Raw genomic sequence first — 26,111 nt, 5'->3', positions numbered from 1 at the left:
AATACTCCCCTACCAGCCTCTTTGACGGTTTCCCAAAAACCGGGCAGAGTGCGTCTGTTGGCTAGTTTGTGGGGGTAAATAGTGTCTGTGTGTGGTATTTGAACATTTGTGCATTGTGGAGTGGTGCTACGGAGCAGTGCACAGAGTGTCACAGAGGTGCGAGGGGGTTGAGAGGAGAAGGAGGAGAGAGCTGTGCCAACACACCGAGAGACCACTCAATTATTTAGAAGAGCCGCCAGGTTCAAAGAGTCACAGCCAACACCTGCCAATCCACCACCTTCACAGCTTATCTGCTGCTGCTGTTTTGATCCAGTGGTTTTAAAATTACAGAAATATCACTCACATTATTATTACTTTTGTCAACAATGATGAGGAAAATGCAGAGTTAAAAAACATTGAGATTATACACGATATTTGCTTGCTCCCCTCTCGCCATCACGGCTGTGGGTATAAAAGATATCTGAGCATTTCTTTCAAAGTTGCTTACAACTCCACTTGGTTTCCTCTTCTGTCTATTCACCCATGTGAAGTCATCCCCATGTTCAGACAGTGACCTCTGTTTTGCTGTTGGTGGGCAGTCCCTTGTGCTTGGGGTGCATGTGTGGCGAGTGGCCGTAGCCCAGCGGCTGCGAAAAGAGCTCGGGCAGCGTTTCGATGCTGAACTGCCTCTTGTTGGAGTAGGCCTGGCGCCGGCTGTTCTGCTGGTGCAGCGGCTGGTGCTGCTGCTGGTGCAGCGGCTGGTGCTGCTGCTGGTGCAGTGGCTGGTGCTGCTGCTGGTGCAGCGGCTGGTGCTGCTGCTGCTGGATGGGGTGGTGCTGCTGCGCCTGGAGGCCCATGTGGGTGGCTGCCGGGTGCTGGATGTGGCTCTTACTGGGGTCCCATACTTTGAAGGCCGAGCTGGAGGTGAGCGGGTGGGTGTTGGTCTTGGAGATCTTAGGCTTGGGGATCTGAGAAGCGTTGATGGTGATGGCCAGTGGCGCGTGGATGTCGGGCGGTGGGAGGAAGGGCTTGTCCTTGGGGTGGAAGTTGATTGGCTGGAAAGTGGGAGGGGACTGGCGGTGGGTGTAATCTACCATTGGGTAGCTCTTGTAGTAGTCTCTTGCAGCCGTGTCTGGATGATGGGAGAGACAGTGGAGGAAGAGAAACAAAGGCAAAGATATGGTTAAATTATGATGATGAAATGTTCAGACAATTAGCGATAAGAGTGATCAGTGGTGAAGGTGGATATGAAGCTTGTAGTAATAAGCTAATAATAAGCTAATTAACGGCAGTATTATTTAATGCAAAATGGCAGACTTACAGTTGGAAATGAAACTATTGTTGGAAGTTCAAACGTACATCTTCATTCTGACCCAGAACTTAGTCTTAGACACCTCATGTGGTTAAAGTCACACATAAACATCACATGACAACACATACAGCACAGTGTATCTACAGCATATCAAGACAAAGACAATGAGTCCTGCAGGGTGTACAGTACGTGTGCTCATGACGACGCGAGTGTTTAACATATTTATGTGTTTGAGCTCTGAACTGACCACGAACATAAAAACACCAACAGCACCAGAGAGGAACAAACAGAGAGAGATGTATGGAATGAAAATAGAGCGGGTCCATCGTGTCGACTCAGATTAGCACGAGCTCCCTCAGCGGAACTCGACACTACAGTTCGGTCATCCTCACAGCCCCCCCCCCCCCACGTCCCCCCGGCATCACATACTCTCTACCCTAAAGACACTAACGACCTTGTTAGCCTAGCCCTGTTTTATTTTATGGGTCCTTTTTTCCTGGAGAGAAATAAGACACTGAGATAAAAAGATATTCTTCCCTATCGTGTTTCATTGTCTTTTTTCCTCTCAGACTTTCTGGAATTTTCAGTGTCTTAACATCTGTCGTCTTCATAGGATATCAGGACACAGCTGCTAACAGCTTGTACTACAGGTTTATGACAATGCACATTACTTTGTGTTTGTTTTCTATTTTATCTGTTTGTGCGCCTGTGTGTCTGATCTTATCATTATTACACTCCAAACAGGAACATCATAATAAAATTATGCCAATAGTCTTGTCAGGAGATGTACGACCAGTTGAGTTTAATTTGTTGTAATGAACGTCAATGGATGTGGCTGGCTATTAGTGGGTGTTAACACATGCGTGTGTGACAGAGGGCACCGTACAGTGTGCTCACAGGAATTTTAAGGTCTTCTGAAACATTAATGCGCCTCTAAAAAGACATCATCCGAAAGCATATTTGTGGTGCTGAATATTTGCACCATTGGGCTACTTGAGCTCTGAGTTGCGTGCTTGCAGGTTTCAGGAAAATAGAGCCTTGTGTGTTAACATGCGTGATTTGTCTTCTTACATGTAAGATTATCTGTTTTGCAAGGAGCGTCTTCGGGCAGTGTTTGGATAAACACCGCAAAAGGCTCAGCAGGTACTGAGACTGTGTCTACCGCTGTTGATTCACTTCTCGTAATATTTTCTAGCCAAGACGACTGAGAATATTCTCCTGCATTTGGATTTTCAGAAAACACCTGGAGGAGTAGTCTCCCATTCGCACATGTCAGGAAACTGTCCAGTGCTATCGCAGTCTGGTAATTGCTTATTGAACACTTCAAATGTTGGTCCATTGTGTAACTCCAGGGCACTTCAACAGCAGTTGTTGAGGAAGGAGACAGTCACCGGTAATAATTCACTCCCTCAGTGAAACTCCCCAAGCTGGTCCAAACATTTCAATACAATCCTGCTTTTCTCAATGTACCATAAAATAAAACGAGTGTCCCGCGACCATTCTAACTGTTTAGCTATCTAAAAGGCCAAACAGATATTTAGCCTCAACAAAGCAGATCTAACCAACGGGATGGTGCAGGGCAGCGGCTAAAATTCATTTTGCATACCATGAAATTACACAGCATCTAAGAATGAGATTTAAATCTACAAACATGAAATTAATGAAATTAAACCCCATTTGATACTATTTATGGCTGGTATTTTACTGCTGCTGGTGGCTGTTGTTTTGAAGCAGCCACAGGAACTGTAAGGTATTTGGCATGAGGTTACTGCTAACTGGGGTCATTCATCAAAACAGCAGCCTATTTTTTTATATTTTTGTGACAGTTTTGCAAACGTTGGAAAGTAATGGAACAAGACAGAGCAGCCACAGTGAGCTGTTAAATGTTTAAGGTTGCAATTACCTTTGATTGACTCCCTCATTGAAATGTAAATTTCTTTGGCTGTAAACAGATATAGCAGTTGCTTATCTGCTGGATTTCTGACAAAATAGCCGCTAAAATACTGTTTGCTGTCATATTAGGCCTGCTGTTACCACGGTAACCACAGTTGTTATAAATTATATTACAAATATAAATTATATATCATCATTGGATGGTTTGAGCCTCCTATTGAGATCCTCTTGCTTCTCTTCCACCAGCTTTCCCCTCCTGCTCTCTGGCCTCTGTATGCTGTCACCTAATACCAAGGGCTGAGGTTGAAGTGAATGAGGGGAAGTGGAACTTGTAATGAAATGCAGCCAGTATGTCCTGCAGACTTGTGAAGAGGGATATAATAGACACATAAAGAAAAATTGAATTAATTACTATAATTTTTCAAACAATAGAGACTGAGGAGGCATATTTTTTTCTTTATAGCATTTAAGTGTCACAATATTGATGACTATGATTAATGAGAATACACAGGAAAAATGCTTTCAATTGAATTTTGCAAGGCAGCAGCAAACATGTAGAGGATTAGTGTGTGCTGGTGTCTCTGTGTGTGATCACATGAATATTTGTGGGCTCTGTGGGTTCATATATTTAGTCACATATGTGCAACTGTATGTATGCCAGGCATTGTGCAACAAAGAATACATTTACATATATTCTTCGCTCGCTGAAAAGGGAATAAGCCGCTTGATGTGTTTGTGTCCGCGCAGTAAAGTGCATCACGTGGTTTTGGCAGTTTTTACCAGCTGCTTATTTTGCCACAATGACGTGAAGACACTCTTTGGACATCAGCAGTTTTGCTACAGACGAATAAGTTGTTTAATAAATGCTGCACAAGTTTTAAGAATACATTCATTTTCTGAAAAACATGCCTACATAGGTATGTTTGGTAGAGTTTTATTGTTTTTGTACAACCGTTCATTGATGTTAGACATTGTATGTCTAATATGCTGCGGCTGAAGCTACAGCAGCAGAATTTAAGAGAAAATTGGTTCAGATCTCTGGACAGGGCGGGAAAATCTGGGACGGCACAGAAACAATGAATTAAACACACACTTCCTTCCCTCAACAACTGCTGCTGCTGCTGTCCATTTGAGTGTTTCCACACATGTTGCCAGCAGGAGCACCTGACAGCAGGGTCCTCTGTGGCAATATTATGTACCTTCCTCTCCATTTCACAGACTCTCCATCTGCTCATTCTCTCCCTCTCTCTTTCTCTCTCTCTCTCTCTACTCTTTCCATCTGTATTTCATTTATTTCGTACTCTTCAACATCAGCTTCTTCTCTCTATTCTGCAGCAGCCTGAAGCATGGCCTGTGGGCCCAATCTGGGCCAACGCATTATAACTGCATAAGTTGGGCCCCACAAAGGACCCTATTTGGTTTATTTTTAATGTCATTTAATTATGTTAGAGCAGCTATTCTGAGAAACGCTGCTCAGTATAATGCATATTAACACACATCACAATGGGACAGTTTTCTTTATCTTGTACGTCAATTTTCGTAACATTGGCTGCAGTTTTGCAGTTTTCTCCCCAGTTATAATGAGTGACTTTTGCCTCTTTTTGCCTTTAGTAAGCAGTTGTCAGCTTGGCCACATTAAACACAGTAAAGCTGATCTACATGCTTAAACTCTTCAACTCTCATTTGTATCCTGATATTTTCTTTTTTCAGATTTTCCATGTTACTGCTTGTTCAAATTTTCATTGCAGCTGTATCTTGTCTTACACTTCATGAAATATTTAAAGCCCAGATGCCATGTCCTTATAGTTACACCATTACCTCAAGTAGAAATATCCAGAAGTAATCCAGACGAACACATTTGGTACTAAAGTCTGGGATCACCATTAAAGTAGTGTTCTGTGGGTTCTGAGCAACTCTTTGCCGCACGTTATATCTTTAAAGTGTGAAACTACAAAAAGATTCAGCAGACTTTGAAGTGAAGAGGTTGATTTCCCTGCAGCAGCACATCACATGCTGCTTACTGGAACAACTTACTGTTCAATTCTTTCTTCGGACCACCTCGTAAAAATACTAATTAAGAAACATTCAAGAATGTGCATATGCATACGCTTTTCCTCATTAGATTCTACAGGTAATCTATCGATCATCGCTAGTAAAAGGAACCCTACCCTGAAGTGAAAAGCATGGAAAAAAATAACTTTAAACCAGTGGAGTTCCTTCATCTTCAAAGCCATCTTTTTGTTGAATTTGAGTTCGCTCCAATTCATGCAGTCATAAAAAATATAAAAAACCTTTTGGTTTTTCTTGAATCTATAGATACATTTTCCTGTTTCTGAGGCAAATTCAGAGAACAAAATCAATTCTTGCTAGCATGTTGTTTACTTAACTCTTAACTTACTTACTTAAAATGGCTTTTGGATTTTTTGCATTTAAGAACATCCAAATATGTATTTCTACTGTATCTTAATGGTGTTCAGTCTATTGGATAATTTGACTTTAATTAAAAGTTGTTTTAAAAAACAACAACAACCCAGTCTTCTCTGGAATCTGGAGTCCTTGCATCCTGGCAAACAGTGTTTCACACCCTCTTCGAGAGGATCCCTCCACCTTCTGTCTCATGCTGTCTTTTCTTTTCTCTTTCCTCACTGGGGACAGACCTGGATTGAGGTCACATAAAAGTATTTGTTGATATTTCTAACTGCTTCCTCCAGACCAGCTGCATTCTACCATATATTGTTAGTTGATCTCTCGGTCTTCTTCCTCTCGCTTTTACCTTTAGCATCTTTATCCCACAGTTTCACTGCCAGTCCACCTGTCCTACTTTAATTAAGATAGATATATCAGAGCTGCTTGTGCCAAAGTCCTGCTGCTACACCTGGCACAGGTTTGCTGTCATGGAGTCCCGACCTCTCTGACCTGTCTTTCTGTTTCTTTTCTACCTTTCGAGCTTACTGCTTCCTTTTCGTCATGTCACCTCTTGTGTTTTGCTTTGTGCTACAGATTTTAGAAAAGAAGCGTGAGCTGTTTACCGCTGCATTAAGTCCCAATGTGTTTATAAATTTCAAAGCAGCTTGGTCCAGAAACCTGCTGTTTCACCTGGCAAATGGTCTGTTATGCCATCCAAACTTGATGTGTGTCCTAGCATTGACTTTGTCCACACAGCCAGGGTGTCTGGACCCGGTGGCTTGTTTACTGCTCAGCGAGAGAACTGATAAGCATGTGTGAAAAGATCATTGGGTTTGTGTAAACCCAATGATCAAAATAAGGTAAAAATAATAACCAAATCACAAACAAATGGAAGTGGTAATATTAGTGCACTAATCCTACTTAAAATCATGTTTAGTATCCTTGTAAAAGAACTGATTCTTTGTGATAAATAATGCTGTATTTGGAGTAGTCTTTACCACAGAAGGCTCTGTGTTTTACTGACTTGATTGATGCTCAATTCTAGCATCTTTTACCAAGAAATGCTTTGAATAAAAATATGATTTTTTGTAATGCAGAGGACGTAGCAGTAGATGTTTTAGCCCCAAATAGTATTTACAGTCTCCTCCTCAGGCTGATTTACAGCATTCCCCATGTATCAAGTATCTGTAAAAAAGCTCAGGAAGGAGAAGTGCATCAATATGTTGATCAGCTCCTTCTCTCATCTGACTTGGCAGCTGGACAGTTTACACTAGTGTCTATTCAAGGAAGTATTTACAGTTTAGGTTCTTTTTTTTAATGTCTACTTCTCTACATTTGTTTACATGGTCAAAACAATTTAGAATAAGCAGTTGGACAAGATACAGGTGGTGTTGTGTTTGCTCCGTTAGGTGCTTCATTAAGAGCATGTGGACCCGCAGTGCCAGAGGATCAGTGTCCCTGATGGCAGAAAGCATGACACACCAGAACTGCACTGGAAGAGAAGAGTAAATAGAGGGGAGTGCATATGTGTGTGTGTGTGTGTGTGTGTGTGTGTGTTAGAGAGAGACAGAGGGAGACAAAAACAGCAGATACCAAACCGAGGGGCACAAAGAGGAGCACTTCATCGTCTGTGTGCCACACAGAGACAGAACTGAACGCAGAGACGCCAAGAGAGGGGAGAGAAAGAAGCATTGCAGCTCAATGTGTGAGGGATTTGTTATTTTGAGGTAGTCTTCAGTGAAATGAGGATGACGTCTGATGCCGAGTGGTGGTGGTGGTGGTGGTGTGTGTGTGTGTGTGTGTGTGTGTGTGTGGGGGGGGGGGGGGGGGTTGCTGCAGCAGTCGGCTGGCCTACTCACTGAGCAGAATAATCAGATGAGATTTCCTGCTCTTCTTCTATTCAGTCACTTTCCTCACTCATTTTGCTGGCCTTTACTCTCTTACTATCTGAACTGCAATTCTAATCGACTCTACCAACGCTGTTTGCTATCAACTTTTTGGATATTTCCAAACGCCCTGAGAAACACTGAAAGTGGCCAGTTAGCTGTGGCCTCTATTGGAAGTAATCATTTAAAAAATCCCACATGCCATTCCTGCTCCTGTGGTTTCTAAAGATTAAATACACCCTTAAATTCAGCTTATTTAAAGAGAAAAAAAATGCAACAGGAGTGGTGGAGTAATGATTATTGGAGACGTAGCTATGTAGCGTGTTCTCTGATGGAAAGACAGGGAGTCTGGTGGGGCTTTGGCCGTCACTAGAAGCACATTTACGGCTCTTTGAGAGAGTTAAGGTGCTTTCAGATAGTGAGTGGTTGCCACTATTGCTGTCGCTTGTGTTTCTGCACAGCGGCTAGCTACCTCCAATTCTGCCGTCAAGCCCACACTCAGAGGCACGAACCCAAATGCACAACTTGACAGGAGTTCAAAATAAAAGGCATTTAACGAAAAGTTCTCTTTGAAAAAGTACAATGGGAAAATCACTCTTGTGAGGAAACAGCATGAATAGAAATAAAACCACTCTTAATGAGGGAAATAGGATAATTAACCCAAAACAACAACAAAAAGTACAACTGAAACACAAGAATCCAAAAGTACAAAGGAAAATACAGCTCAAAGCTCTGCACAACCTCTCTGGCACACTTGACAAGACGAACTGGCACAGGACAGACAGAAGGACATGTGGACTAAATATACGCACAAGGTAAGTGAACACAGGTGGAAACGATCAGGGCGGGGCAGACAAACCCTCAGGTGGGAAAACACACAAAGGCAAGAGGTTAAATTAACACAAACGAGAGGAAAACGTAGCTACAGGGTAAAACGGGAAGTCACGAGACAAGACTGAAATAGATGAAACAACTTCATTTACAAGATATGCAGCTAAAAAGAGCGGTTCTGATCAGATAATCTGACTTTCTTCAATACCATTTGCTCTAATGCTACTCAGTGTTGTGGAGTGGTCAGTGGAGTTCTACTGTAGGTCTCAATAACATCACTAGCGTCGCTTATGATCACATGAAGATGTCACTGCTGTAACTCAGTGTCATCACTAGGTTTGTACTGTAGCTACAGTGACATCATTGGAGCTCTGACTTAGCTCGCGGTGACATCGCAACGGTCCTACTTCCTTGCTGTAAAGCACTTTGAACCTTATTGGTTCAATATCTGTGTAAAATCTAGGCAGCTGGAAACATTAGAAATGTCAGATGGTGTTTTTTTTTATGTTATCAAGAAGTTGCAGTTGCAAAAATTACTGAGAATTTCGACCAGCGAATCTACTTTACTGTTTCTTTCCTGTATTCTGTATTTGTGAATACATACGTTATTTGCCAAGTGAGAATGGAAAACTTGACAGATGTAGCAAAAGTAGCTTAAAGCGACTGGACTTAGCCTTGAACTGATTACGGCTTTGTCCTTAAAACTTTGGAAGTCTCACTGTCTTTAGTTTCTGTGTCTGATACTCTTCAGCTATGATGGGCATGTCCTGTCTCTCTTCGCATATTGTGTCAATGAACAGTACACGTACATGTGTCAAACTGTCATTCCTCATCATCGTCACTATGTCCTTGTCTGTCTGGGCTGATCAGATGATGGATGGTATGTGTATGTCTATGTATATGTTTATGCTTGTGACCATCGGCGTGCCTGTGCAGTAGGAGGAAGTATTATGTCTGTGTGTGTATGTGGTGGGAGGAAATGTTTATAGTGTGTACATTTATGTATGTATTTTCTAAGTACGAGAGGGAGAGAGGCCAGAGGGCAAGCTCAAGGCCTGAACTAGTTGTTTCAAACTGCTGCTGTCCAGGCGACTGTCACTCACCGTCCACCATCCGCCAAACTAATTGTGTGTGTGTGTGTGTGTGTGTGTCTATCCTGTCTTTTAAATTCCAAACCAGCTGAGTTGCTTGTTCTGTACGAGCTATGCCATCGTCAGAAGTGAATTTATGCCATTATCATACCGTAGCTTATTGTCCACAGCTGATTTACTGTTACTATGAGCAGAAACACAAGTTGTCAATAACTGGCAGCTTTATCATGGCTGAGCTTTCGGCAGATTAGACTAACTCACCCATAACAAACAACAAACATGGCTGCAAAGTACAAAGACTACCCCAGTTTCAACAAGCCAATATGCCATTAATGTAGCACACATTTTTCACACCATAAATTAAGTTATTTGTAATGGACCATATTACAGGAAAAAACACAGCGTGTGTTATTAAGGTGTCAGAACATCGGTGTGAATTTCACAAATCTCTCAACTCTGATGAAGATATTTTCTCATCTGGTGTTTGATGTCTAATCTCTCAGGTGTTGAGTTGGGTTGAGATCCAGTGACTTTGAGGGCTAATTCAAACATCTGCATCCATTATGTTTCTGGACTTTTTTTTAGGTTTTTGCTTTAGTTCATCACTTGTCTGGATAGCGATGCCTCATTCTATGCGTTTGCAAATCACAGTTGTGTAGAATTCAGTGAAGTAGGGCCAATTCAAACATTTTCAAACTGGTTTGACATTAATCTTTAAACCAGATCGGACCTTTAACAGCAAATTTTCCCACCAGGTGTCATAAGTGAACATAGACTGTAAAGAAGAAGTTGACGTAGCCTCCAGGTCTTCCAGGTGAAGCCAGTGTGGAACTGCCTTAAATCTGCATTCTTTCTGGTGGCCAGCAGGGGGCGGCTCTGCTTATGCCAAAAAGAGGTCAGAGTGAATGGAAGTCAATGAAAAAAATGACCCTACCTCTCACTGGGATCATTGCCTTTTCCCGTCTTCTTCAGTACAGCATGATGTTCATTTAGTATATTATGGTGTCATTTAGAGGAAAATAGATCAGAAAGCATGGTATGCTTTAGGGCGGGACTACGCTGTGACTAACCAATCAGAAGCGGTCTTTGTGGGACGAACGTCATCTCTGGCTCCAAAAAAACCAAGATGGCGGCGCCAGCAAAGCCAAACGCGAGGCTTCAAAAGGGTGGTCCACAAACCACTGGGTGACATCACTGTGGCTATGTCCACTTCTTTTCTTACTGTCTAAGCGTGTCAGTGAGTGTATCTGAACCACAATCAGGACCACTAACCAACTGTTCAACTTAGCCTTTCTTCTTAACATCAAAATTTAAAAATTAATTGTTGAGTTATCCTGTTTTATCAGGTGAAATCCTCAGTTGTTACAGGACGGGACTTTAGATGCTGTGCACACACACGACAGACACTAAAAACAAAGATCTGTAGCCAGACCCTTGTAGCACCATTTACAGCCTCAACAAACGTAATGTTGAGTTAATCATGTCGTCATACTGCTTATCACTAAGCTAATACATGCCGGATTGAGTGCTTTAGTCAAAGAAACTCTCTAATTCATGACACAGCATATTGAGTTATGTTTGAAGTGCAAAAATGCAGAGCTGCTGTGTTTTAAAAGTTGTGTGTGTGTGTGTGTTTTTTCTGTACGTGTCTCCACCTAGCTGTTAATGTGCTGCTCAGCTGTGACAGCTTTTCAGTGAAGTGTGTGATATTTAGCTGCAGAGGTCAGAATAAGAGTTTACATTGTCTCGCTTCATTAAGTTAAGTTTCCAGTCTTGTACTTTGCTTTGCTAACCAGCTTTTCCTCTAATGCAGCAAACAAAAGGTTTCTTCCATTTATGCATTTAACTCACTGTCGCATAACATCATTCTGCCGGTTTTCTTCACAGGGCCTGTCGTTCTTGTGAGTGACCAAGTATAGTTATAATATTTACAACATGGCTGCCATGATCTAATATGATATGGAGAAAAATTAAATATTACATCCGCCGCAGCACTTGAATCATGAGACAACACGATTGGATAAGAGTCAGACTCGTGGCAGATTCATTATCCTAATGGGTGCTTGCGCTCCTGTAAACCACTTCCCCACTTAGAGTGCGCATCAATATGGGGACATGTAGTATTTTCCATCATCCAGATTCAGGTTTGCTCACACTGTAAAGTATTTGACCTGATCGACCTCTGTACGGTAAGCCTGTGTTCTGTTTGCATCCGTCTCGTTACTTTCACATCACTAGTCTAATCCATTAGTGAGTATTCAAACAAGCAGACACGTGGTTGTAGAGGTGTGCGTCTCCTTGTTGTCGGTGCGTTTGTGTGAGCAATCCTACTCACCCACGGCCTTGAGCGAGGTGTACTTGTTGAAGCCGATTCCCAGGTTGTTATGAGGGTGCGACAAGGCCATGGCTGGACCCAGGGGAGACAAGGCTGCGTTGTTCAAATGGTTGTGATCTGAGAGAAAGAGACACAGATAGAGATAGAAAGTTTCCATTTAAAAGTGGTGCTAAAATTAAATCTTTTTTCATCGTTTAAAGTGTCAATTAATGAAAATGCAAATCAGTGTATGTATAAGTGTAAATCGTCAAATATTAGGGGGGATACTGTCAAGAGGGAGCAACAATATCAATGTTTTTCTCCTTTAAACACAATGTTTGTCTCCAGAATGTGACACAAGATGCCAGTTGAGCTCTTTTTGGGAGAATAGATTAACTATTCTCCCAAAAAGATTAACTGAGGCTCGATATCCATTTGCACATTTTCCATCAGCCTTTCTTACGTAATGTTTCTGCTTAAAGAACCGAATACACTGGTAAAGCTTTTATATGTGCAGGTTACTGAGGATAGAGGCAAATATTACTTAATTCAGGCCTACCAGCTGACAAGCAGAATAACCACATTCAAAAACCTATAATGCAACAACTATGGATGGTCAACAAGCCCGAAAATAGCACTTAAATACCACAATACGCCTATTACAAGTATTAGTTCAGGCGGAGCATTGCAGTCATTGTGTCAGCTGATCGGCATCAGCTGGTTCATTCATCCTTCACAGTCATATTCATGCTTGGTTATTATACCTTGACAATTACTGTACTTTCTCTGCTGACACATGCCACCACCACCACCCTCCTGCCGCCTCCTCTTTAGGAGCTATAACCTTTGGTATTATTGAAAATTCAATGTTAATATATGTGATTTTTAAGGGGGGGAACTGTTCTCCCAGCAGAATTCCCACTGCTCAGACGCTTTGATAGCTTCCTCAAGGAGCTGAGCCCTTTTCTGTCAAAGGGATGACAGACGCTGTAGGTGCTCAGTTCCTTGACATAAGCATCTCAGCCTGAATTATCGTTTGTTGTGCTGAATGTCGATACTGCAATTACTGCGGTTTGTCTTAGCGATTGATGCTAATATTTGTGTACTTTGGTGCTCCGCGTTTTGTCAATCTGTCAATATCCTCGTCGATCATGTGATCCCATGTGTGCTCGTATATGGCACTTGTGATGTATTGACAATTTAAGGGGAGAAAACCTGAGTAAGCCGAGTTCAAAAAGTTGCCTGCTTTCAGCATTGATGTGACCTGCACTGTGGAAAAGACGCTCCAGTTTTGCAGGCAGATTAGAATTTCTTTCCAAATCGAGCTTAAAGCTGTACTGATGAATACGTGTGTACAAGAAACCGATCAAATTGTAATGTGTAATGTGAAAGGGCTTACGATCAGTGACAAACACACAGCTAGATACGACCCAACATCGGAGTTCCCCCCCAGTTACACAGCTTCTTTTTGGCACCTTTCAGCTCATTGTTCTGGTTTTACAAAGTTCATTATTCACGTTCAGTCTCATTAATCTTGTTTCTAGCATCACAAAAGCTCTAAAACCCCCCACTGCACGCCACCTGCCCAGTACTGTACAACAAACAGACAAAGTTAGCAACTCGCTGGTTAACATAGTGGTACATTTAGTAAGAGCCGCATTGTTTTTCCAGGAGTCAGTGGAGACCAAAGCAGAGCTAAAATGAGAGTGAATATTGGACATACATTCACCAGCTGTTGCTAAATTGATTGATGCAAGTAGTAAGTGGGGTCATACCAGTGACCAGTTTTACATAAGAAATATGAAATCTTAATTCAGTAAATAGTATGTCTGGTTAGTCTCGATGGTTTCATTTTGAAATGATACACCAATTCCTGCAAATGTTCCACACAGCATCTTTAACAGCAAAACCCTCCCGGCCCTGAAGAAAACAGGGTCAGACCAGGATTACCTCACTCCTCAAAAATGGTGTCAGCCTAAAAACTTTAACTGTTTCCCCACAGGGTTAGAAGCACACACACCGTCTCTAACACACTTGGGTAAGCAAACACACAGACCTGACACCCACGTCCACCAGCCCAATGATGACTGAGACGCATCGCTGAGAACGAAGCGAGGGGGAAATAGGGGAGCGAGGAGGAGAGAGCGGGAGAGGCAGGGAAAAAGCCAGAGAGCGAGGGATTGTGACACCAGCACTGACTGATTGAATTAGAACTAGATCTCCACTTCCCCGTGTAATTGATATGCAGTAATGACACGCTGTGTGCAACAACTGTGTGTTGTAATTTTATGCATGCGTAACTATGTGCGCGCAAAAATGTGGGTTGTTTCTGTCATATGTGAACCGCTGGTACCACCAGCCCTCAAGTCTCAAAACTAGAAATTTAAAGGTGCACAGCTTTCAGTCAGCTGCCCAAACAACTGAACAAAACCATCATATTAAAAACTGCATTGAATAAAGAAGACTTTAATGATCTTCTGAGTGTTTACCACATAAAAACTTTTGAAGAAAGAGATTTTGCTCTTCAAGTGTCCTACATTCGGGTGCCATGTTCTCTAGCGTTCTTCTTCTAGTGGGCCAACAACAGTGGAAATAATGAGACAGACAGACAGAGTGAGAGGGAGAGATGGAGTGAAGAACAGAACAAAATAGAGGCAGTGATTTGAAGGCAGAGATAGACGGGGGAGAAAAAAAAAAAAATCAACTAATTAATGGAAAGCTCCCTGGCTGGTGTCCAGTTTGACCACAGGGCTGTTCCTGGCCACCAGAGAGCAGGGTGTGAGAGATAGAGAGAGAGAGAGAGAGAGAGAGAGAGACAGAGACAGAGAGAGAGAGAGAGAGAGAATATTGTAGTAATGTTCACACCATTTGTTGTTTGTTTGTTTGTTTTCTCTCTTTTCTTTGATTATAAACCTTGTACCACCCGTTTGGCACCACTGTCCTTCACAATCAAGCTAATAAAGCACAGGATGGGATAAGGGAATATGAAAAAGATAGTTTGGGTTATTTCCTGTTTCTTCCCACTAAATACAATAAAACAAAAAAAGTTAAATATACATGATTTTCAGTGAAAAGACAGTTTCTCCATTAATGTTACTGGAGGGTATATTTATACACCTAACAAATATCACACATAGAAATGTCAGTGAAGGAGTGTTACTGATTAATTAGTAAAACGCTCTCTCTATCTCTCTCTAAGTCCAACATTCAAACAACTTTTAGCTCTGTTTTGGTCTCCACCAATTCCTGAGGGAAATATCTTGCTGTTTAGCAGCTAAAGGCTCCACTATGTTCACCTACTGGCTTTTATCTTTGTCTGTCTGCTGTTTGGTGCTGAGCAGGTGGCTTACAGTGGGCATATAGAGCTTTTTCACTGAAAATAGCTGCCCGCTGCCAAATTCGACACTTATCGACACTAAGAAGTGAAGCAAAACAGTTAAGTAGTGGGCCTGACAATGTAAGCACTGAGCTGAAAGAAGTTAAAAAAACTCCAAAAAGCAGAGTAACCTTTTACGCTGATTGGTCTGAATCACTGGCGTAACAGTCACAAACGCTGTTAAGTCCCATTAAGGAGTTTATTTACAATATGTGAAGAGGGTATGTAAAGGCCAACACAACGAACAAAACCAGCTAACCAAAAAAAAACAAACTTTTACATTAGACATGATCATTTCATCCATTGTTACTATGAAAACAATGTTTACTGCAGCTTTAATGTAATGAGGTGCTTTGGGTTTGGTTAAATGATCACCTCATTCAGGACAGTAAAATATTTTTCTTTATATGATTTGGGATCTGAACTTGGGATGTTGGAATATAAAAGCTGCTCCTCGTCTCGTCTTTTTGCAACTGAATCAAATTTCTCTCTGCGAACAGAGTATATTTCCATTTCAAAAACTCATGTTCATTTTACGAAATGTCAGGTCACCAGCCTGTTTTTATGTGTAATTCAGGAGGCTTCGTGCCTTAGTCACTTTGGTACTATTCATATGACCACATTGCAAGAGCGAGAGAAAACGCAGATTGAAAGGGAATAAATTCTTTTCTGTATTCTGTATTCTTGAATAAATTCTCTCTGAATGTCCTACATTTTCCCTGTGTGTGTGTGTGTGTGTGTGTGTGTGTGTCTGTGTGTGTGTGTGTGCGCTCATAAGCGTGTGCCTATTCTTTGATGTACTATAGTATAGAGGCCTCAGAGGAGAAGCACTCATAAGAATTCAGATTTATGTTTATTAAAGAGAAGTGGAGAAGGAAATGAGGACTTACAGTATATGAACGTAATTCGCAATGTGTGTGCGTGCGAGACGAAGTGTTTGGACGTGTTTTAGTGAATATTATATGGTATTGTTAGGCATGCATGGCTCATGTGTGCGCGCCTGCTACTTCTGTGCGAGCAGCAGCAGCAGCAGCATGTGTACTCTGTTTTGCATGTGCATGCTTTCCGACCAGCATGCCTTTGTTTTTGTTTGCATGTGTGCGCTCACAAGCCTGGCGTGCGCGCGTGAGAGTGGTGCGTCTGTGCAGGCAAGCAGCAGAGCACCGCTGGGTGATGGCCTAATTCAGCAGGGCTCAACATCAAAGAGGCAGACTGCTGCAAGTGCTTCAGCCAGCCCTACTCTGACATGACTACTGTCGCACAGAGAGACAGAGCGAGAGAGAGAGAGAGAGAGAAGAAAGGAAAATAGATGCGAGGAGTGAGTGGCATGGGTAGCTGGGAGGGAGAAAGACAGGAGAGCCCTGTGTTCCTTAATGCATGGTGCATAACACTAACAGGGGTAAGGCTTAGCCTGTTATAATGACCACACTTATGGAACTGTGGGGCACATTGGATAAACAGCCAAGTGGCATATATGTCAGATTGTTTCATGTAAGTATGTGAGAAAAGAAGACAGAAAGAAAAAGCAAGGTCAGGGTAGACCACGAAGGAGGAGTTTACTTTATGACACTTGTTTGGAAATTGTCCTTTGATTGGACCAAGGATGGTACATTTTGTATTTTTCATCTGAGTATGTAACAACACCAGCTGTTTAGCGGACTGCCCTCCATGTTGGCCAATGTGCGCATTAAATTAAGAGAGCAGAGGCTACGAAATCACCAGCATCGTTTCAGAATTTGACAAATCTAAAGGATTCAATTATTCTGTTTTAAAGGAATAGTTCATGTTTTATGAAATTAGATTATTTCCTTCCTTGCTGTTACAACAAGCCTCTAGAAAGTCACTGTGTTCTGTTAAATGAGTTAGATGAAAAAAGTGATTTCACTTTCATATCTGCGTGCTAAATATGATAATGCTACAGCCAGCTGCTTGTTAGCTTAGCATAACATACACCCCACATACACGGGGAAACAGCTAGCCTGCTCCCCCCGTCTGAAGATAGCAACCTTTTCTTGTGCTGCTCTGCAATACTAAAAGATGTCAGGAAAGAAGTACCATTCTATTATGTGTTGAAAATGCCAGACTATTAACTTTGAATGATAATTGGTCTGGCAGCTTAACATGTCCACAAAATGTGTTTCCTAAATAGTTTTGCCCACATCAGATGGATGCATGATTCCAAACATCAAATAATTCCACTACTGTTGCAATAATTCAGGGAAATACCCAAAGATGTGTGTTACTCTGTGTTATGGACGGCATTAATCTACAGCTAATCTAGATTTTCTTCCAAAGTACTCAAAAACTGTAACTGTGACAAATGCGCATGTGTTTTCAGTCCTCACGCAACCTTACAGAACCTCTAGTCAGTGTGCGACTGAGGTAATGCATCTATTTCAGCTGCTGTGGCTATGAAGTTTACAACCCAAACCAGGAGTATGTTAGGTAACTGAACGCTCTTTGCATGCTAAAGCTCTCAGTGGGCAGCTTGTGTGTGACATATGGGCCTCCTTCATTAATATCTGTGCTAGAAAAAATACACGCAAACATTTGTTTGAGGTGTTGTGTGCTATATTGTGCTGAAGTCCCTCTGAATCATGCAAACAACACATCCATAGAGTATGAGCAGATGCTGCTTCGCTCAGCTCTGTCTTCCTTCCGCCTGTTCTCTCTCTCTCTCCGTGTGTCTTTTTATCTTCATCTCAGACTCTTTTCCTCTCTGTATCACCTAGTTTCTCCGATACATTTCTTGTCATATGCCTCTTCCTGCTCATGTAACTGTCTCTCCCTCTTTCCCTCTCTCCATCCTGCTTCCTCCCTCAGTCACCTGCTTCTTCCTGTAACTCTTCCTGTCTCACTCCTTTGTTCTCTCTCTGCGAGTGCGAGGCAGGCCATCTGCTGTCCTGCAATGAAGCAATGAATGCACCTTTAACTTTCTACGCACGTTTACTGTAGCGGATGAACATCAAGATGAGCATGAAAAGCATTCTTTTATACAATATGTAGTAGTGGCAGTATGGTTTTGTTGTGCAGAGGAGTGTGCAGTTTTGTCTTGATTGCTACATTTAACATACAGTGATGTAATACATTTTCATTTTCTTGTCTTCTGTCGCATTATTTTAAAGAATTTCTAAAGAATTTGGAATGCTAAGTGGCACATGAACAGAGTGATGAAATGACTAGAAAGAGTTGCTTCGTGCCCAGCTTGCCTTCTCTTTCCATGCTTCGCTCCTGCTTTTCTTCTTTAGTCTCGCTCTTGTTTGTGTGTGTTAAATGGAGTAAATTGAGTCATTTCAGTACACTGATTCCAATGAGGAAGTATCTCAGCCCCCCCCCCCCTTCTCTTTCCTCTCTATTTGCAGGGCAAACGAGGGCTTATCCCAGGATAACACCATTATTTTCCGCCTTTAGCCCACACATTGGATGCATTGAACTCTGGCTGTCTGTCAGCTCAGCACTTATACATAACTAAACACATAACGCAGTTGGCTGCTATACATCTACATGCACACAGACGCATACACTAGACTGGAAAAAAAAACCTGGGGATGGACAGCGGCTTTTACTTTCAATACTCTCCCTTTGGAGAGATAGTTGAGGGAAGGTCTGTTGCGCAAAAAAACTGAAGAAAAAAAAAAGGGATGCACCAAAGGAGAGTGTATAGAGACCATGGGAAACTATATAACGAGACTCTTAGATTTGCAGTATTACAATTTAACAGCCATTAAGATTCTTTGACAGAAATTGTCATGTAAACAACATTTAATGCCGACTTTGATACAAACAAAGTCAATGCGTTTATATAACCAAAGCCACATAAGAATGGTAACATGATCTTAATTATTATTGTCACACTTATTAGTCATTAATTAGGTCAAGTGTGTGGATGACAAAATCAGTTAAATACTTATCAATCTATAAAAAATGCTTACAGTTGAATTAATTTGTTTGACCAGCATAACGAGCTGTAAACACCACATTAATATAAGAGACTATAAGAGATATATAATGTTGAAATGATGTGCATGTTAGCAAACAGGAGTTTATTTACAGCTCATTTTCAGACACGGAGCAACATTATCATTTGATGTCATGTGTCTGAGCAGCTGAACTAAGCTAAACTTTGTCCTGGTCTCCACTCGTTGCTGAGGGAACCGTCTTGCTCTTCAGCTGCTAAAAGCTCCGCTTTTTTCACCAACCAGTCGTCAACTGTGTCAGTCTTCTGGGAGGAAGTGCACGGTAGGTTTGTCGCGGAAAGCAACTACATGCTGTGGCTGGAAACGAGGACAATGACAGCGGTGAAACTGAACTGATGAGTAAATGGTAAGTGGACTGCATTTGTATAACACCTTTCTAGTTTTCTGACCAGGCACTGTGGGGGGTTTTTTTTTACGCAACATGCTCCTCAACCCATCCACACACACATTCATACGCCGATGGCAGGGCCTGTCATGCAAGGTGCCAACCTGGCAGCCTAAGGAGGATTTTCTAGCCATTCACACACTCACACACTGAAGGCACAGACTTCACGAGCAATTTGGGATTCAGTATTCAGCACATGGAGCGGGGGATCGAATCTCTGATCTTTCGGTTTGAAGATGACCAGGTTTGCCTCCTGAGCTACATTAAAACTACAGGCCCTAAAATGAAACCAATGAGCAGAAAGATACTAAAATGCTGCAGAGTCAGTCCATCATTCCTTTGGCGTTCGTGAACAACTCCGAAAATGACACACAGCTTAGGAAGTGATTATCTTCAAACAACCTCGTAATCAGTTTTCTACATCCTCTCCGTTGTTTTGCTTTTGTCCCGCCTTTTCTTCTTTTGGCTTCTCACTTGTTTCCTGTTCCTAAGATACACTGTCCAGCTTTTTGCCTTCATTTTATGCCTTAGTTTGGTAGCAACACTGGAGAGGCACATTAGGGAAGAGATTAGGGGAATGACATGGCCAGCTGGGAATCAAACCGTCTGTCACGGCATTTGCGCCCATGTGGTGTGTGCCCTAACCACCGGGTCACCCCAGCAGATCCAGAGTGCATGACTTTAAAAAAGTGCAATGAAGGGTAAATACAGGAGATTATTTACTGGAAGCATATTTGTCATATCCTTATTTAAACACACAAACACTTTCTCACTTTCTGTGGCTGTAGTTACAATCTGTGTTTGATAATTAGTGCTTGCAGGTGTGTGTGTGTGTGTGTGTGTCTGTGTGTGTGTGCATGAGGGTGTGAGCATTTTTTAGTGCTTGCATGTGTATGTTACGTAACAGTGAACCAAACCGTTGGAGAGAATCTCTTTATTCCATTATTTCTTTTCATTATCTACAAAGACCGCCTTTAACTCTGACAGGCGTCTGAGGCCCCACTGGCCCCCCTCAAAGTCACCACGACTTATTCTCCCTCCCTCCCTCTCTCCCTCCCCCTTTCTATGTCTAATTGTTCTTCAAGGAACAACAAAGAAAGCCCCTGGCCACCGCTTCTTAACTTCTGAGGATTCAATTATTCAAAAGAGGTAATTGCACTGCACAGTCATCTAAAACTCACTCGCTAACCCGCAGACATTTAATGATGTTCTGTGCGCGTCTTTGTTTCTTTTTTTGCATTTCTGTGTTTGTGAGCAATCTTGTAACTTTGTGTGCGTTATAAATTTATTTACTATCCGTGTGTGCGCATTAGCACATATGCTTTTTGTGTGTGCGTGTTGCATAATCATCTCCAGCTCCCTACAACAGCTGCAGAAATTTGGAGAGGTAAGAAAGCCATCGTTATGCAACACAGCTCAATCTGGGTCTCATGCATTAAGCTAATTTGCCTGAATTAATCTTTCGTGAAAAAAATTTCACACCAATCGTGTCAGTCTCTAGATCGGGATTTAGTGTACGACGGAGGTCAAGTGAGGATCATTTTGTGTGCCTTGGCTACTTGATGAAAGATATAAAACAATCAGCAACCTTTGTCGCTCTTTCCTGCCATTGAATTACGTTTGTGGCCGTCATGAATTCTCTGTATGACCGTGGTTAACCTGGACCACTTGTCTTGAGAACATGTGGCAAATTAATTTTGCCGTGCCTCATTCTGGTCTTACAGGGTGTTAGCAGTGAAACAGAATTGGACTTAAAAATGACATTGTTACAGATATCATGAGCCGAGTCAGACAAATGGAAAAAAAAGAAGAAGAATAAAAAAAAACACCAGGCTGAAACTAGTGTTTTGTTCCCATCTAGTAGATTTGAGCCTTTTCACATTAGGCGCAGTGAGAATCGCGCTTTGTTGCACTTGCCATCACACCCGACAGTGATGTCACAGTGCTCCTGTAAATTAAACTGGAACTGAAACAAGATTTTCAAGATTGTGCTAACTTTAACATTAATATCACATGAAAGAATCACATTTTAAAGCAGTGTCGGATTATATGAAATGAGTACTTTAAAAAAAAAAAACTGAGCAAAATATGTCTCCTCGCTGCAGAGGATTCACCAGTAAAGACAGATTTCTCTCATTCTACCATTTCATTGTCTGGAAGGCAGTTGCAGCTATACCTTTCAGAAGCTCTGTGCAAAGTCAGAGATACTCAGTCAGGCAGGTCTCCTATTTGCTCTACCTGCAGAGCTAATGAATAAATGATAACACAATCTGGTAGATCTGTGTTTGTGTGTGTCTTTGTTTGTGTAAGTACATATGTGTGTGTCGCTACAGTGGGTGCATACAGGTGCTCTTTTTCCTGCTGTACTTAGAGAACTAGTGAATTATTGAGCTAATCTGCATGTTGAACATGCCCTTTCATCACAGAGGCCAAGCAGCCCCCGAGGCTTCACTTTACACTCGCAAATCTCTGCACCTCAGCCCCGAAGGCTTGCTACACGGGGGTCAAATCATCCTTGACATGCTTTCATCATTGGATTTGCTTGTCATAAAAGTTGTAATATCGTAACATAATGTTTGCGAAGATCCTCATCTATATTTTCACTCAGTTCTACACCAAACTGTCTGAGGGTGTTTTAGTCTCTTCACTGCCCTCCTCTTATGCTCCCATCCACATACCAGAACATACTAGTTTGTGCTTACACTATTTTTTTTTATCTTAATAAAGTTGTTTTTCTGCTGCTTTTCTTTGTGATTTCATGTTCGGTTGTGTTTGGGGGAGACCCCTATGAGCCCATTCGGTTTCTTCGTGATGTTTCTTGTATTTATTTTATGCAATAAAAATGTAAAAATGTACGCCTCAGGTTGCGTTGGCCGATTGGACTCCAGTATACCTGCTTGCAGGTAAATTTTTGTTTTTTTTCTACATGAAAATCATACAAATTAAGTCAAAATCAAGCAAAAGTTGAGTGGGTTTTAGTTCATCTATTTCTCTTACATCTATCTGGTTGCCTCACCATGGTAATCTGGAAACATGTATTAATGTTATATTAGCAGTGAATTCAAGGAGCCATATATTACGCTTCAGTTTCCCTTAAAAGACACATGAATGTTTCACTTGTACAAAACCTGTGATCTTGAATATTTTTCTAGATGTAGAAATAATAATACAAGTGATTATTCAAAACATTTTCCTGTCTCAAAAAAAGACGTTCTCTATTTATTATTCTGTGATCTTTTGTGCAGGAGTATTAATAATATTAGGCCTGGGACCAGAGGTGTGAAGCATATTTTTCCTCATCCTTAAATCCATTTTAAGTTGTGGCCTTGGGGTTAATGTTTTACCCCTAAAAAGGGAACAAGTTACAGAAACAAATTAGTTGATACATAATGTCCATTAAATCTGCCTTCTTACGCAGTCCTGTCACTGTGGGGGGGCACGGCTTTTCACTGATTTAAGTGCTGTCCAAGGGCCATAAAAACCGTTTAACCTGTTTTAATAGCTGCGGGTAGGGACCCACCATTGTTATCAGCAATGGGATAACTAGTTTGCTTAAAAATGAAACATTGAGCAGGTCATTAGTGTCTATGTAAGAATCATTACATGACAGAGATCATTTCTTTTTATGGTTATTTCTTATTGTTTACAAAGTAGGCGTAATGAACACTTAACAAATGTCAGCGGAGAGAGTTAAGAAAAGAAGAAATGAAAAACATTGAACCTGGACGTCTGCAGTGCTGGAGTACGTGCACATTCAGCATGCAACTATAACTTGTAAATGAGGGTTAAAAATCAGACTTGGACGGTCAAGGTCGGTGAGAACACACACACACACACACACACACACACACACACACACACACACATAATATGGCACATGGACACACACCGTCAGCCTCCAATCACTGCCAGGTTGTGTGAAAGAAGAGCATCAAGCATCGCCTTAATTATTTATGCATGTATTCAGACAGGAAGAAAGGGCACGGGGTATGCATATTAGTTTCTCTATGAAATATTACTGAATAGACCTTTGATGCAGCCAAAGGAATGCAATAAATGATGAAAGAGAAGAAGAGATATAGAAGAGGAGGGAGCTAAGATGACTTAGAGGGAGGGTGCTGGAGGAGGAGACGAGAGAGACCTCTAAGAAACGAGACGGAAAGAAAGGGATATGATGAAGTGTCTTAACAAATTTGCTGTGCACTCAGAGAAGGGGAAAGAAATTAGGATACAGACCAGCGGGAGAGAGAGAGAGTAAAGAATGAGTGAATGAAAAGAAAGAAAAAAAATCATAGTTGACTTCAACAGTTGGTTATGAGCTGGAGAGTGATGTGAAAGTGATATACTGAACATATATATACATAAATGTGTGTGTGTGTGTGTGTGTGTATGTGTGTGAGTGTGTGAATGGCAGATAGTGTGTGTGGTTGTTAGACATGTTACAAGCCTATTATTACACAAGCGCTGCCCTCCCTCAGTGTCACTTTAATACTTTTGGCTGCTGAAGTGGACCCAATCGCTCGTGATGTAATTTGATGTAATAGCTGATGACAGTGATACACAATAATGTGTGTATGTGTGGTTGGGTGCAGCACTTCGCTACTTGTTAGCAGGACACTTCCCATTTACTCGAAAACCATCAAGCACGTTCACACACACACACTCACAGTTCAAAGTACACACAACCCACACACATGGACGCCACATACATTCCAAGCACGACTCTGTGACCCATTTGAGAAATCTTGTGTGTTTTCTAGGAAACTGACAATTAAACCAGAGGAGAGGCGAGAGAGAGAAAGATGAACTGAGAAGATTTGACTGTTCATTGACTATAAACGTAGCTTTATTTCAATGGACGCTCACTTTACATTCTTGTCTGAAGATGAACAAATTAGACAGTTTATCAGTTCATTGATTTTGTTGATTTTCGTTGACATAATAGTTTAAGTCCCTTTATTTAAGGAAAATGCTACCCTGCATTTGCTATCTACCTGCTTCTCATAATGTTTTTTTTTAGCTTTATACTGTTGATCAATTACAACCAGCAATTTAAAAGTGTTCCATTTAGCTCTCTAAACGTGTAACTGGCATTTCCTTTAACTGCAGGAGCCAAAAAATAATAGCACAAGTTGACTTCCTTACTATAATAGGTATTTTGTCAGACTGTGTGGCTGGTATATGTGCCCAGCCCGCCGTCGCATTGATTTATGGGTAAAGTGGCACCCGTTGATGGTGTCATTGCCATTAGTGCCAGCTGTGCAGAGTGCATGCAGCTTCAGGACTCCTGTTTTTTTTTAATAATTTTTAAATAAGTTATTGTTCCTTTAATAAAGTTTTAAAGTGTACTTTTTTTTCTTTACTTCACCGCAATAAATCCCTCTTTGTTTGTTTTATAGTGGAGTTCACTCACATACACACACATTACCTTTTAACTCTTTCATCACCTTCACCATCAATTTCTAACTAAGAAACTTACGAAACACTTGTTCCTATCGCACGTTTCTTGGCGATAGAAACGAAGCTTTAATGGCCTTTAGAAGGTCGTTAACGTAAACCATGAATCAACCAATCATAAAGAGAATGGACAGATTAATCAATAATGAAAATAACAGTTATTTCAGCCTTTCCCTACAGCTAATGAGTACATTACATTGCATGTGTGTGTTTTTTGAAGGCACTTCCGTATTTACATGTCTTTGTGTGTGTGTGCACATATTTGTTGTCGCCCTCCCCCCTCCCCCCTCCCTTAGCTCCGTGTTGGTGTTTTTCCTGACTAATTGTGGCAGACCTGTAATGTGATTGTAGAGGCGATGTGCCTTGCTACTCTCTCTAACCACACAGGCACAGGCACATACTTCATCATGTTAATTCCCCTGAGTGTGTGTGTGTGTGCAATTCCAAGTGACTACTCTCTTTTCTCTCTGGGCACGTATGTACACACTTTTATACACAGGTGCGCCTGAACCCTCTTGTTTGTGCGGTTGCAAGTCTTTGTGTGTATTGCCCGTGTGTGCATGTGTGGGAATGATCTCATCCATATTCTCCAGGCAGCGGCAGCGGCATCGCTCAGCTCACTGACTTCACGTAGCACCATAAAAACCCAGCAGCCAGCCGGCGCTGTCCTTCACTCAACGGCTCCCATTACAACACTTGGCAAGGGGCGACTGATCGAGAATATTAACTGCAAGCCTATGGTGGGGAAAGAAGCTCACGCAGCCTCTTAGAATTATACCCATGTAGGCAACACAGGGAAAAAAAAGGCGCATGGTTTTTATCTCGTCATGTGTTCCCTTTAGTGCTAAATCATGTGAATAGCTTTTTAAATCCTCCACAGAGGCAAGCGTTAAAGTAGGCCCAGTTTGCCAGTGTTTATCCTGCATCTGCTCTGCATGTTTCTCCACTATTTACCCTTGGAAGTGCGGTGGCAAATGATGCAGCAGTGCAGCGAGCGTGTTGAAGACTTTGATATATTAAGTCTACTTATGTTGGGCCACGCAGTGTTGACGGATTGATGCAGAGATTCTCAGTCATAAGCCATAAAGGTGAGAGTCTGTAGTCTTTCAAAGATGTTTCTTCCTTCGGCAGTTTGCATCAGTAGGTGGTGACGTGGACTGATTGAACTGAGGGGACACAAAAACAAAAAAAAAACAGAAAGTTT

The 26,111-nt window shown here is 41.7% G+C and overlaps 1 protein-coding gene across 1 annotated transcript in view; it reads right to left on the bottom strand.

Moving 5' to 3' along the window:
* Positions 1-542: 542 nt before the first annotated feature.
* LOC139217345 (protein shisa-8) overlaps positions 543-26,111 on the bottom strand; it is an 84,690-nt gene continuing 59,121 nt past the window's right edge. The window contains exons 3-4 of the mRNA XM_070848673.1: positions 11,734-11,850; positions 543-1,111 (exon numbers count right to left, since the gene is read on the bottom strand). Of these exons, the coding sequence (XP_070704774.1) occupies positions 543-1,111; positions 11,734-11,850 (686 nt within the window). The remainder of the gene's footprint in view (positions 1,112-11,733; positions 11,851-26,111) is intronic.

This window comes from Pempheris klunzingeri, chromosome 17, assembly GCF_042242105.1.
Source record: "Pempheris klunzingeri isolate RE-2024b chromosome 17, fPemKlu1.hap1, whole genome shotgun sequence".
Classification (NCBI taxonomy): domain Eukaryota; kingdom Metazoa; phylum Chordata; class Actinopteri; order Acropomatiformes; family Pempheridae; genus Pempheris; species Pempheris klunzingeri.
The sequence above is the reverse complement of the archived record's forward strand: the minus strand, read 5'-3'. Positions and strand labels throughout refer to the sequence as shown.